Raw genomic sequence first — 11746 nt, forward strand, 5'->3', positions numbered from 1 at the left:
CTTCTTGGGGGTCGTTTGGCAGTTGAAACTCTCTAGGTGTGTTTTATAAATATACATTAAAGATTGAGATAGATTTATAAAACACTGAAACTAGATGTCCATGAATCTGCTGCAATTTTTAAGACAAATTATTCACGAAGTGATCCATTTACCAAACGAGCCATTAAAAATATTGAACCAGTGTCTGATTGACGGGACTCGGCTCCACCTGTCTAGCCATAAAACCTCATCTGCAAAGAGACAACCAGTATGGTCATGTCTCTTGCTGGTCCAACAAAAAGTTATGTTACCCACCAACTTACTTTCCATTGACATTGAAGGCAACTTACTTTTCATGGTAAAAGAATACCATGTCATTTTCCAAAGCAGCTAGAGAATGGTAGATGGATAAACTTAGGAAGTCTAAAATTAACAAAGAAATCCAGTTTTTTCAAAGCTTGAAACTTTAGAAACAATTGTATTTTCTAAACAAACTCATGAAATCTAATCTGTGAATCAAACTCTATGAGAGCCTAAAGTATCTTTTGCACTCCTAAAATTTTATAATTTTTCTAACATTTTCGAGTCTCTTGTCTACCCACTAGTTTCTTCCAATTTTATCGGATGTCTCTGAAGCGACCACTAAGGATCCTCTTAAGGGCCTACCGACTCGACGCGCCCACTTTCTTTTCATAAGAAAAAAACAAAACTTGAGAGGAGCAAAAAATGATAAACTTTTTGTCTACATTTAGTAGGCCTGGGTTTAGCTCTTCTGCCAAAAAAAAATGATGAGTTTATTTTGGCTAAGTGTCACAAACTGCATGCATAGGAGAAAAGGTGGAGCCCAACTTTAATTGCAGAAATTTTTTTCCTTGGTCATGCTATTTTCATGATAAAAGTTTGCTAAACCTCACCCTTAAAATTGTCTTTTTTTGACATCACAATGTAGGCCCTAGAAAGAAAGAAAATGCCCTTTTGAGGCTCATCATTTAACCACAATTTAAAACAAGAACATCAGCTTTTCCTTTTTGTCTTATAACCTCATTTATTTCGGCGCAGTTGGCATTTTACCTTGCGATGATAGAATACTCTAACTACCTACATGACCGCATGACGATGGAATGCCTTAACGCCTAAGTTACCCACTTATTCACAAACAAGATGAGCAAACCACATTCACAAGGATGATTAGGGGTGAAACCGAGCCGAGTTGAGCCCGAGTTCAGTTAGCTCAAGCTCGGCTCGACTAATGAAACCTTGAGCTCGAGAATAGCTCGACAAAAGTAGCTCAAGTTCGACTCTGCAGTTAAATGTTGAGTTCGAGCTCGACTCGATTAAGACTCGACAAACTCACTTGAATAGAATTGACATTCATCGTTACATGTTGAGCTCGAGCTCGACTCGATTAAGGTTCGACAAACTCGTAAACTTGTTTGAACATATCAATTTGATTAAGACTCGACAAATTTGATTAAGGATCGAGCTCTACTCGGTAGTTACATGTTGAGCTTGATCTCAACTCGATTATTTGAACGAGTCGATTCATGAACTCGAGCTCCACTGTTGTCATAAAAATGAAAAGGTGTTATGGCATAACATTAAAATCATCAGCCCTATTGAGAATATGGGCAAAAGGGTGATGGTTAAAAGGATATTATAATTTTCTTCCTTTCTGTCCGTTATTCACCAAACAATCAACGGAGAAAAGGACATTTTGGTCACATTTTGGATATTAACAAGCTTCTGGAGTCAAAACAAATACGCACACGCTCTCTCTCTCTCTCTCTCTCCTACGGCCCCTCAGCCGAGTTGCAGAGACAGCGGCAACACTCTCTCTCTACACTTACCTCCAGGCTTTGTTTTTTTCCTAGAGAGAGAAAGAGATGCTGCTGAGCAACGCGATCGTGTTGGCGAGGATGGCGAGCAGGGTAGCGGGCGAAGGAGGGGGGGGAGGAGGCTTCTTGGTGGTGGACGCCGAGGACGTGCCGTTCTGGTCGTTCTGGTGGTTCGTGGACGCTGGTATCTCCTGCCTCCTGGTGCTCTTCGCCGGGATCATGTCCGGCCTCACGCTCGGCCTCATGTCACTCGGCCTCGTCGACCTCGAGATCCTCCAGCGCAGCGGCACCTCCCTTGAGAAGAAGCAAGCCGGCACGTCCTCCCCACTTCTCATGCTGCTCTCACTCTCCCTCCCTTTCTTTCCTTCTTCTTCGCTTTCTTCTGTCGGTTGGGTTCTTGAGGTTTCTTGGAACTCTGTTGGCTTCATTTATTGAACAATGGTGTGAAGAGGGAAATGGTGTCTTTTATGATTGGTCTTTCAGTGCCTTCGTTTTCTTTTTTTAATTAATTATCTCTTCTTTCTGGGTTGCATGGCTGTGGAGCCGATTTCCTTTTTCTTCCTTTTTTCATTTTTTAGAGGATTCCGAGATTTGGGTCCATTCTTCTTCTTTTTTTTTCCCTTCTTTGATTCTTTTTTTCTTCACAAGCCGTGCATGCATGTTGATGCGTGCATGTGCTGATTGGACCATTTTTTTTCCATTTAGTGCTTAGCGTTGTCGTTGTCATTGTTATATCAATGTCTTTTTTCCCCTTTGGGATTTTGTGCTTTCTAGGGGAGTTAAGCTCTCCATCTTTTTCATGTGGAATAATGAAAAGGAAATGATGAGCATCATGAACGTTGGTTTTTGTATTATTACTAACTGGATTAATATATTATTACTAGGGAAATTCTCTTCCTATGGTATCTGAAGTATGAACGATTTTGTTCATTGCAGCTGCTATCTTTCCAGTTGTTCAGAAACAACACCAACTTCTTGTGACGCTGCTTCTGTGCAATGCAGCCGCGATGGAGGTACCTTCATGACCCAGTCCTTTCAGAGGAAATTACAAGTCAAGGACATTCATTTATTTATTTATGTGTTCTTCTTGTTTCCTTTTTGATAGGCTTCTCTAGTTATCACCTGTATTACATGCCTCGTTACCGCTTTCTTATGCTATAACGCAAATATATTGGGTCTGCTGGAGGTCCTGATTTAAGTAGTACGAGGGATCTCAGATATGCATATCCCACTATTGATTCATAACTGCGAAACGGACAACTGCCATGAGACAATCAAATGGCTCGATGAACTGTATACCTCATACATCTTTAGCAAGATAGCCTCTGGAGTCTGGACTCCAACTGTGTCTAGGACTGTAGAATCGCAGCTATCAATTAGTCGGACACAACATTATGGTAGAGGTCTAGTTTGATTTTAGAACTTTAAATAGTGCACTAGCCTCACTTTGAAGATGTATAGGAGAAGAAACAAGCGTTGACCCCTGTTCATTGCTTTGCCTTTCAAGTTCAAGGGTCACTTGTTTCCTATTAGAGTCGGTATGCAAAGCATGCTTCAGATGCGTCACCATCTGGTCAATATCAGATATGTTATGAAATATTCACTTCCTCACTGCATTTCCCTTGTATCCATTTGCCTGGAATTTCATGAAAATGGCAATGTCTCATGCTGCATAGCCTTCTTTTACATGTGACGTAAGATTTTCCATTGTACGTTCTTATTGTTGAGATTGAAATGTTTAACCACTATTAGGTGAGAGAATGCAATGTTAATAGCTATGTGTAGTATTGTTATACGTACGGAGATTATATTTATATCAATCACTCTGTGTGCAAATGTCGGCTTACCAACTAGCAAAACAACCATGAGAGATAGCTTCAGCATTTTACATCTTTCCAAATTTGTTTTATTATTTATATTAGGTTAAAATATGTAGTTTTTGTGTTTCCAGGCTCTCCCAATATATCTGGATAAGATTTTCCATCCATTTGTTGCAGTGGTCTTGTCCGTTACATTCGTTTTAACTTTTGGGGAGGTAAGCTGGCAGTCTTTTGTGCAAATGAGTTCACAATCACGAGTTTACTGATTATCAGCTTTTTATATTAAAAAGTGGTTTTAAGTCAGATTCTTCCCATGTTACTATTAGTAGAGGCTACTCTTAGTCGATGAGTGAATTTCTGATTTCAATATTGAACTTTTGCAGATCATTCCACAGGCCATCTGTTCAAGATATGGACTTGCTGTGGGTGCCAATTTTGTAGGGCTTGTCCATATTCTGATGATAATTTGCTATCCAATAGCTTATCCAATTGGGAAGGTGACCCCATGCAGAAAAATGGTTTTGTTCTGTAAAAGATATATTCAGTTTTGATTGCCTGAACATATACTATTTCTTGGTGCAGGAAAGCCTATCCTTACATTTGTTATTTTGAAAAGCATCCTTAAACAATCATGGACATGTTTTGTGATTATTTTGAACTTTGGTGCTTCTTAAGAAAGTTTTAACTTTAAAAAGGAAAGCCACATGGAAATGATATCTGGGTTTGTCAAGATGAGAAATACTTTGGGAGGCCTGCAGCCGCATGCTACAACATATTCTCTAGTTTGCATAGTGATTCTCTGTTTTTGTAGATCCTGGACTTTCTGCTTGGACATAATGAGTCTGCACTTTTCAGGCGTGCACAACTAAAAGCTCTTGTTTCTATCCATAGCAAAGAGGTATTCTTTCTTTATTTAAGAACTCTTTTCTCTGCTAAATCTCCTGTGGTGTAAACAGTGATATTTTCCTCCATGCCTGCATTAGTTAATCTATCTATTACTTCTCTGTTTGTTGCAATGCTACAGGCTGGTAAAGGTGGGGAACTAACACATGATGAGGCAACAATTATTAGTGGTGCACTCGATTTGACTGAAAAGGTATATAATACAAAAAGTTTGTTCAAGTTAAGGCACTAGTGCAATAGTATCCAGATTTTCACTGAATTAATTAAGCAAGACACTCAACTTTTAAGTGCCTTGCAGTTGTATGATTTGTATACCTGTGGAGAACAAGAACTTGGTGCTCTTTTCTACTTTGTTTACATTCTAAATTATGGGCATCTGTGAAGGTTCTGTTAATTTCTTAATGTGAGGCATGTTCAACCCTTCTGTTTCGGATTTCTTTTTTGAAAGAATTTGAGCTACATATTGCACTAAATAAGGCTTACCTATTCTGTTGCTTTAGTGGCAATTATGTTGCTCACACAGGATAGGTTTTTTGACCCTCATATATGCCAAAGATTGATTTTTCCCTTCAATGCGGCTGTGGGTAATAAGATGCACTAGATTTATATTATCTGACATTCTGCTGAAAGCCTGAAATTTTCAGTGTAGGTTTTCTTAAAATAGCGCCTAGGTGGGAAATGTTAATTCGCTGTCTGTTGTTGCTGTCAAGTGTTAAATGTTGAAGGAAGGTTAATCTCAAGCATTTCTCACTTTTTAGGCATCAAATTGGCAACAACCTGGACTTGATTTTTTGGGGTTCACTAGATAAATCACCTTCTTACAAAGTTGGATCCAAATTTTTGAAGTAAAAATTGATACAAAAAGGAAAATGTAATATTGAAGATATGAACAACTCTTTCCTCGAAAACACATACACATGCACAAACATGGATTTTTGTGGATGATGTATATTTATGTGGCTTACACACCTTTATTTCTGTACTTCTTTTCTACTAAAAAAAATCTCAACAAATATTGTAGCCAAAGAAGTTATATGTCAGTTTGGAATTGTCCTGTATTATAAACCTATTCTGCACCAAGCTGAGCTGCATTATCTTAAGTATCAAGTAGCAAAAAGATGATGCAACAATTATTAGTGGTGCAGTTGATTTCACTGAAAAGCTATGGAATTTCAAAAATTTGTACAAGTTAAGGCTTCAACACTACAGGATCTTGATTTTTCACTGTAGCAACTCGGCTTGACAGTCAGCCTTTGAACTCCTTGCAGTTGTATGGTTTTTCATGTCTATGATGGACAAGGACTTGGTGCTTATTCCTTCTTTTATCATTCTAAATTATGGGCATCTGAATAGGTTCTATTACTGTGAGGCATGTTCAATTTTTTTGTTTTGGATTATCTTTTCAAAAGTGTTTGATCTATGCACTTAATATGGTTTGCCTCTTCTATTGCTTTTAGTGGCAATAAAATGTTGCCTCCATGATGTATGTTTTTTGACAGCCCTTGTTTGTACTAAAAGTGTATTTGAATTTTTCCCTTCAATTCTGCTGTGAAGTAATAAGATGCAGAACACATATATTATATGTGCAGTGAAAGCCTGAATCTTTCAGTTTAGTTTTTTTCTTAAAATAGCACTAGGCAGGAAGTGTTAATTGGCTGGTCTGCTGTTGCCATTAAGTGTTAAATGTCGAAAGAAGGTCAAACATTTCATGAACATGAACTTATGAAAAAAAAAACCAGACTTCAGTTTTGGAGTTCACTAAATGAACCTTCTTAAAAAGACAGGTCCAAATTTTCAAAATAAAAATCAATACAAAAGGGAAAATATAACATTAAGGATATGAAGAGCTCTTTCCTCTGACACACATACACATGCATGCATGGATGCAAATGTATGGCCATGGATATTTATGCATATATTTGTGTCTGGCATGCCTTTATCTGAACTAAGGTATATGTACTTCTATTCTACTTAAAGAACTAGACATGGATATGTATGATGTATATTTGTGTGTCTGGCATGCCTTTATCTGAAGTAAGGTATACATACTTCTATTCTACTTAAAGAACTAAACAACATTGTACCCAAAGAAAGTCTTCATGATAGTTTGGAATTGTCCTTTATTGTAGACCTATCCTGCACCAAGCTGAGCTGCATCACATAAGTCAGATATTAAAAAGATACCATTTCAAGCAATATTATATATGAGTAAACAAAAGATGCCATGATATGGAAATATATGATTGATATTGTTGAGGATCCTCCTGTCATACGCATGACTGAACATAGCATCTGAATTTTTTCTCTGATGCTTTTCATTTGACTGAACAGACTGCAGAGGCGGCCATGACCCCGATAGAATCAACTTTTTCTTTGGATGTCAACTCAAAGCTGGATTGGTGAGTCTCTGTGCCTTATGGACTCTGTGCATACTTCTATGAAGTTGTTAGGGTTGACTCTTAATGATACCTTCTTGTTCATTTGATAAGCTTTTCCATTCATCTAGGCTACATATTGTTAGTCAAGATTTTGCTACTATCATATTTGCTTCATATAAGGTATTGAGAAGTAAAAGTTGATCTACGTCAAGTAGATTCCCCCTAGAGATGTTACTGGTTAAAGGTTTTAGATGCACACTGTTATATGGTCTTCTGATGCCAGGGAAGCGATGGGAAAAATCCTTGCTAGAGGACACAGTCGAATTCCTGTATACTCTGGAAACCCAAAAAATATTATCGGGCTTCTCCTGGTAGGTTAGATCACAATTTGTATTCCTGTATTATTTAGTGTACTGTGTGCATGTGTAATTTGTGTCATGGACAAAACTTGTCTTTTTTGAATAGGTGAAAAGTCTTTTAACTGTGCGTGCTGAGACAGAGACTCCTGTAAGTGCTGTCTCCATTAGGAGAATTCCAAGGTTTGTAACAGGATTGCCTGCTTCACTATTCATCTCGAAACTTAATGGGCTTATATCTGACCTTCATTCTTCTTGAAGCAGGGTGCCAGCAGATATGCCTCTGTATGACATTTTAAATGAATTTCAGAAAGGAAGCAGCCACATGGCTGCAGTCATTAAGACCAGAGCGAAGGCTAGAGATCCTCCAACAAGTGGAGATGGTGAGAAAACTCGTGAAAACAAAGTTAGCAGCACAGACTTTTCTCTTACTTCCTCATTGCTGCAGAAGCAGGACGAGAATTCAAAATATTTTATTGATGTGGAGAAAGGACAAGATATATCACTCTTGCCGAAAAAGTGTTCTTATGAGCAGGTTGACGTAGCATTCAATGTTGAATCACAATTTTCAACGAACATTGAAGGTGGGGAAGTCATTGGCATCATCACCCTGGAAGATGTGTTTGAAGAACTTTTGCAGGTGATGCTCACCTTATTAAGGTTTAGTTGATGAAGCATCGCCTTATTCCCTTTTAGTTAGGAATGCCAAATTATGAAACGTTCTTTTTGTAGCTTGTCTTCTCCTTGATCAGTACCTTTAGTTCCTATAACTTGTATAGTTTTTTCATTTTTCCTCTCTAGCATGCCAGACAATCTTGGCAAGAAAGTCTTTAACTTTCCCCTTCTAACAATATATGTACTTGCTGCAGGAGGAGATTGTGGATGAGACAGATGAATTCATTGATGTGCACAAAAGGTGGGAATAAGTAATTTGTTATGCTGCCTACAAGCATGAAAACTTTCTTCCTTGTGTACTCTCTCTCTCTCTCTCTCTCTCTCTCTCTCTCTCTCTGTCTGTGTCTCTCTGTATGTGTGTTTGTGTGCTTATGCTCTGTTCGGTCTATGTGCATCTTGTTATTAGAATCTGCCAAATTTTCATGGCCAGTATTTTTTGCTTTTTACCTGTGCAATGATGAGATTCGTAAACTCAGTCATGTAGAAAAACCAAGTTAGTTACTCCAGGTGATTATTATTCATTGCAATGTGCCAGAAAAATGCTGTTTTTAAGCATATAAATTAGGTCATGCATGAGCACAATGTGTTACTTTCGTCCTTATATGTTGGTGTTCCATGTTCCTGTCTGCACAATGGACATGGGAACAAATTTCAAAATCATCTAACCAGGAACAGGTGCATTTGCAGGATTCGTGTTGCAGCAGCAGCTGCTGCCTCATCTATTGCGCGGGCGCCATCTTCACGGAAGCTAACTGCACAAAAGCCAGGAGTATGTTATTCTCTTATTAGGCCTTTATTATCTTTAGATGATGGATGTGGACAAAGCTGCTTGAATATGATTGTTATCTTCATCTAATTTATTCTTTAACTCCTCGGTCGGAATCGGAAAGCTGGGGTTTAGCAGGGTTTATACCAGTTTGTTGAATCTTTAGAGGACTATATCAGAAAATACAAGTGATTTTGGACTCCAATCCCGATGTTTATCCTTCCACTGTCTTTATATGAAGTTAGCTGCAAGTCTGGCTAACTGTATAACTTGCTTCCATGTCTACAAAATTTACAGCCACCTTTGGGAGGATATAATGTTTTTGTATCCCCTTCTTCCCCATCAAAGAGGAGCCTTCTCTAAATTCTAGCTTCTTTCTCAAAACCATGACAAAGTCCATCTTGGAAATTGTAAACTGCATGCTCTTCACCACTAACTCCAGAGCCTTATCCCAAGCACTCTATTGTCTGTCCTTAGTGTTCCCTCTTCGAGGGTAAAGGCCTGTTGCTATAACTGATCTATCAAATCCTCCAAGAGCGTATCAAATTCTTCACTTGTGAAACATATATCGAGCTTAATCAGTCGTGATTGAGGACTACTCATAGTGTATCAAATTCTCCTACCGAATGGATATTAAGTTTAATCCTTCCTAATTGAGGCCTATGCAACGTGATCTCAGATGGTATCAAATTTTCCACTAGTCAGCAAAACTGGAGTGGATATTTATGTTTGCTTGGACAATCCATCCTGAATGAGGCCTGCACCACATTCCACATTCTTTTATCTCAAAAATTGAAGAATCAATCCTGCTGCCCACCTTTGTCACATGGATGTGGGGTGCAGGGTGCGTCCGATGTTACAATCTTACTCATAACATAAGTAGTCTCTAAACAAGTAACTATTATGTATCCAGTATTATAAAATATAAATTTACAACTGTATAAATATACAACATATATTACATATAACATATATAAGACTGATTAACGAAACTTGTATATACATATATAAAACTTATAAGCAGCGTATGTTATAACTATGTATATAATGAAACTGATTAACGAAGCTTAAACAATTAATTCATATAAGAAAAGTAACATGGTCCCAGATTAAGAAAGCTTATAAACAGCAATAGCATATATGTTCATATGGCATGTCCAGTATATAAAGTAATAAGTAGCATATAATATCCAATATTAAACTGCAAAAATATGCAGTAAAATACTAAAAGCGGTGTACAAGAAGCAGCAAAACAGAAAACCAGAAGCATAATTTATGAAAAAAATGAAAAGAGTATAAAAATGTCCTCGATGCAGTTTTACTGCATCAGATTTGTGTTGACCGCACCAGTACCGTGTCGGAGACGCATGCACACCAAAGTTGTGTTGATCTAGTGCTGCTGTTTTGGTGAGTCCGTGTGACATAGCTGCCAATCATAGCTTTAACTTGCTGTAGAACTGAATTTATGCGAAAATCAGTCTTGTGCAGTTCTCTTTTCTTAATTATTATTATATTCTTTAATCTCCAAATACTCCATGAGACCATGCATATGGCAAGTTTCCAGCATTTATAACTGCTTTTATTTGCAAATCAAGTACTAGAACTATCTTTGAGCTGCGGATACAAGTGTTGGTTCAGGATGATGATCTATGTTAAACAAAATGCAGATGACAGTCCACACCTCGCTAGTTAATTTGCACTTAACAAGTAGTTCATCTGACGTTTCTTTCTCCTGCTTACACAATACACATCTATTTAGAAATGCAAATACCATGCATTAAGCCTTTTTGGAAATACAATTTACCTTTTGACTGCTAGTTAACTGGAGAAAGAAGCCCTTGAACACCACAGACTTCCAAATGAATTTGTGTAACTTGTCCCTGTTTTCGACATTGCTGAGGGTAATATCAGACGGTCCTATTTATTTCTCTTCTACCCTTGAGACTCCCCCACTTCATCTACTTCATCTAACGTTTGCTTGCTCCTAATGAGTTGCGTAATATAATTCCTTTGGATCAAATGTTCAATGCCACGATTGCTTGGGAAATCAAAACCTTGCTTCTTCCAGTAACTCGTGCCAGCATTTTGTACTTTAGTTGCTTTCCCACACTCTGGACAAGGCAACTCGGGGGATAACCCTGTTAGAACACTAAGAGGTAATCCTCTAAAAATTCAGGTTTTCCTTTTAGTAGAAAAATTGGGAGCCTATGCATACACTTGGAAAGCAATATTTCATGCATTTTGTGCCTTTATTTGTTATTTCTGGATCAGCTGACTAAACTTTAGCTCCAGAGTGTCCACAATCGACAAGGTAACTCAATCCAGGAGAATCCTTCAGATGAAGATCCAAATGCAGCTAAATCTACAGAACCCAACTCAGTAAAACCCCAAGAAGGTCTCCTGGAGCCGCTTTTGGTCACAAAGGGTGACAGATGATAAAGTGTGGGGCTACTCAAAGGAAGCTCCGTCTCCTGATGTCTACTACATCTGACAAATCGAGCTAACAGCGATATGGGCATTAAATAGGATGGAGATGGTCATCAGGTACTGCAACCCAGTCTTGTAAAAATGAACCCAAAGCTGAATTCTTCCTCCCTTTTCCCCTCTCATACTGTTATACATATGTAGCTTTCTTACGGAGAAAATGGTTTCTTACATTTTGTTCTCTCTCTCTCTCTCTCTCTCTCTCTCTCGCCCTGTTGTCTCCTGTCTCTAATAATAAAAAGAAAGGTTCAGCCATGAACTTTGGGTTCCTATGTGCTTCTTGTTCAAATAATCTGCAAAAGCTGCCAGGTGATCAAGTACTTCCGATTTCATTTTTTCGTAAGAGGAAACTAGTGTATCCCTCCCTCGCCTGCCATGCCGAAAATGTAAAGCAAATCAAGTCCACAGACAAGAGCACCATGTTCTTCATGTTTTTCATTTCAGATTGTTGCAAATATTAATAAGAAGTTGATTGAACCAGAGAGAGCCATGGGACTGTTTTCTTGCGCCCTTCTGGTGTCGTTTCAAACCCGAACTCTATGGATACCTA

General features: G+C 38.2%; 1 protein-coding gene across 3 annotated transcripts; it reads left to right on the forward strand.

Annotated features, from left to right (window-relative positions):
• Positions 1-1759: 1759 nt before the first annotated feature.
• On the forward strand, positions 1760-11383 carry LOC116264765 (DUF21 domain-containing protein At4g14240-like). 3 transcript variants are annotated; one of them, XM_031645142.2, is made up of 13 exons: positions 1760-2127; positions 2751-2827; positions 3766-3849; positions 4018-4131; positions 4446-4532; positions 4659-4730; positions 6869-6936; positions 7199-7286; positions 7381-7454; positions 7536-7911; positions 8141-8187; positions 8634-8715; positions 10999-11383. In XM_031645142.2, exons 1-13 carry the CDS (start codon positions 1863-1865, stop codon positions 11146-11148), a joined length of 1584 nt encoding a protein of 527 aa, XP_031501002.1. In that variant the 5' UTR covers positions 1760-1862; the 3' UTR covers positions 11149-11383. The 3 variants fall into 3 exon arrangements, with proteins under 3 accessions (XP_031501002.1, XP_049936599.1, XP_031501006.1); XM_050080642.1 differs by having other exon boundaries at positions 11005-11383; XM_031645146.2 differs by lacking the exons at positions 8141-8187; positions 8634-8715; positions 10999-11383 and having other exon boundaries at positions 7536-7654; positions 7720-7885.
• The last annotated feature ends 363 nt before the right edge of the window (positions 11384-11746 follow it).

The sequence above is a fragment of the Nymphaea colorata genome, chromosome 11 (assembly GCF_008831285.2).
Source record: "Nymphaea colorata isolate Beijing-Zhang1983 chromosome 11, ASM883128v2, whole genome shotgun sequence".
Classification (NCBI taxonomy): Eukaryota; Viridiplantae; Streptophyta; class Magnoliopsida; order Nymphaeales; family Nymphaeaceae; genus Nymphaea; species Nymphaea colorata.

Excerpts from the sequence above, each read along its gene's own strand:
- LOC116264765 (XM_031645142.2), top strand. The coding sequence starts at position 1,863 with ATGCTGCTGAGCAACGCGATCGTGTTGGCGAGGATGGCGAGCAGGGTA. Across the intron at positions 7,455-7,535 it reads TCCATTAGGAGAATTCCAAG|GGTGCCAGCAGATATGCCTC; the intron begins GTTTGTAACAGG and ends TTCTTGAAGCAG. Across the intron at positions 8,716-10,998 it reads TAACTGCACAAAAGCCAGGA|CTCCAGAGTGTCCACAATCG; the intron begins GTATGTTATTCT and ends ACTAAACTTTAG.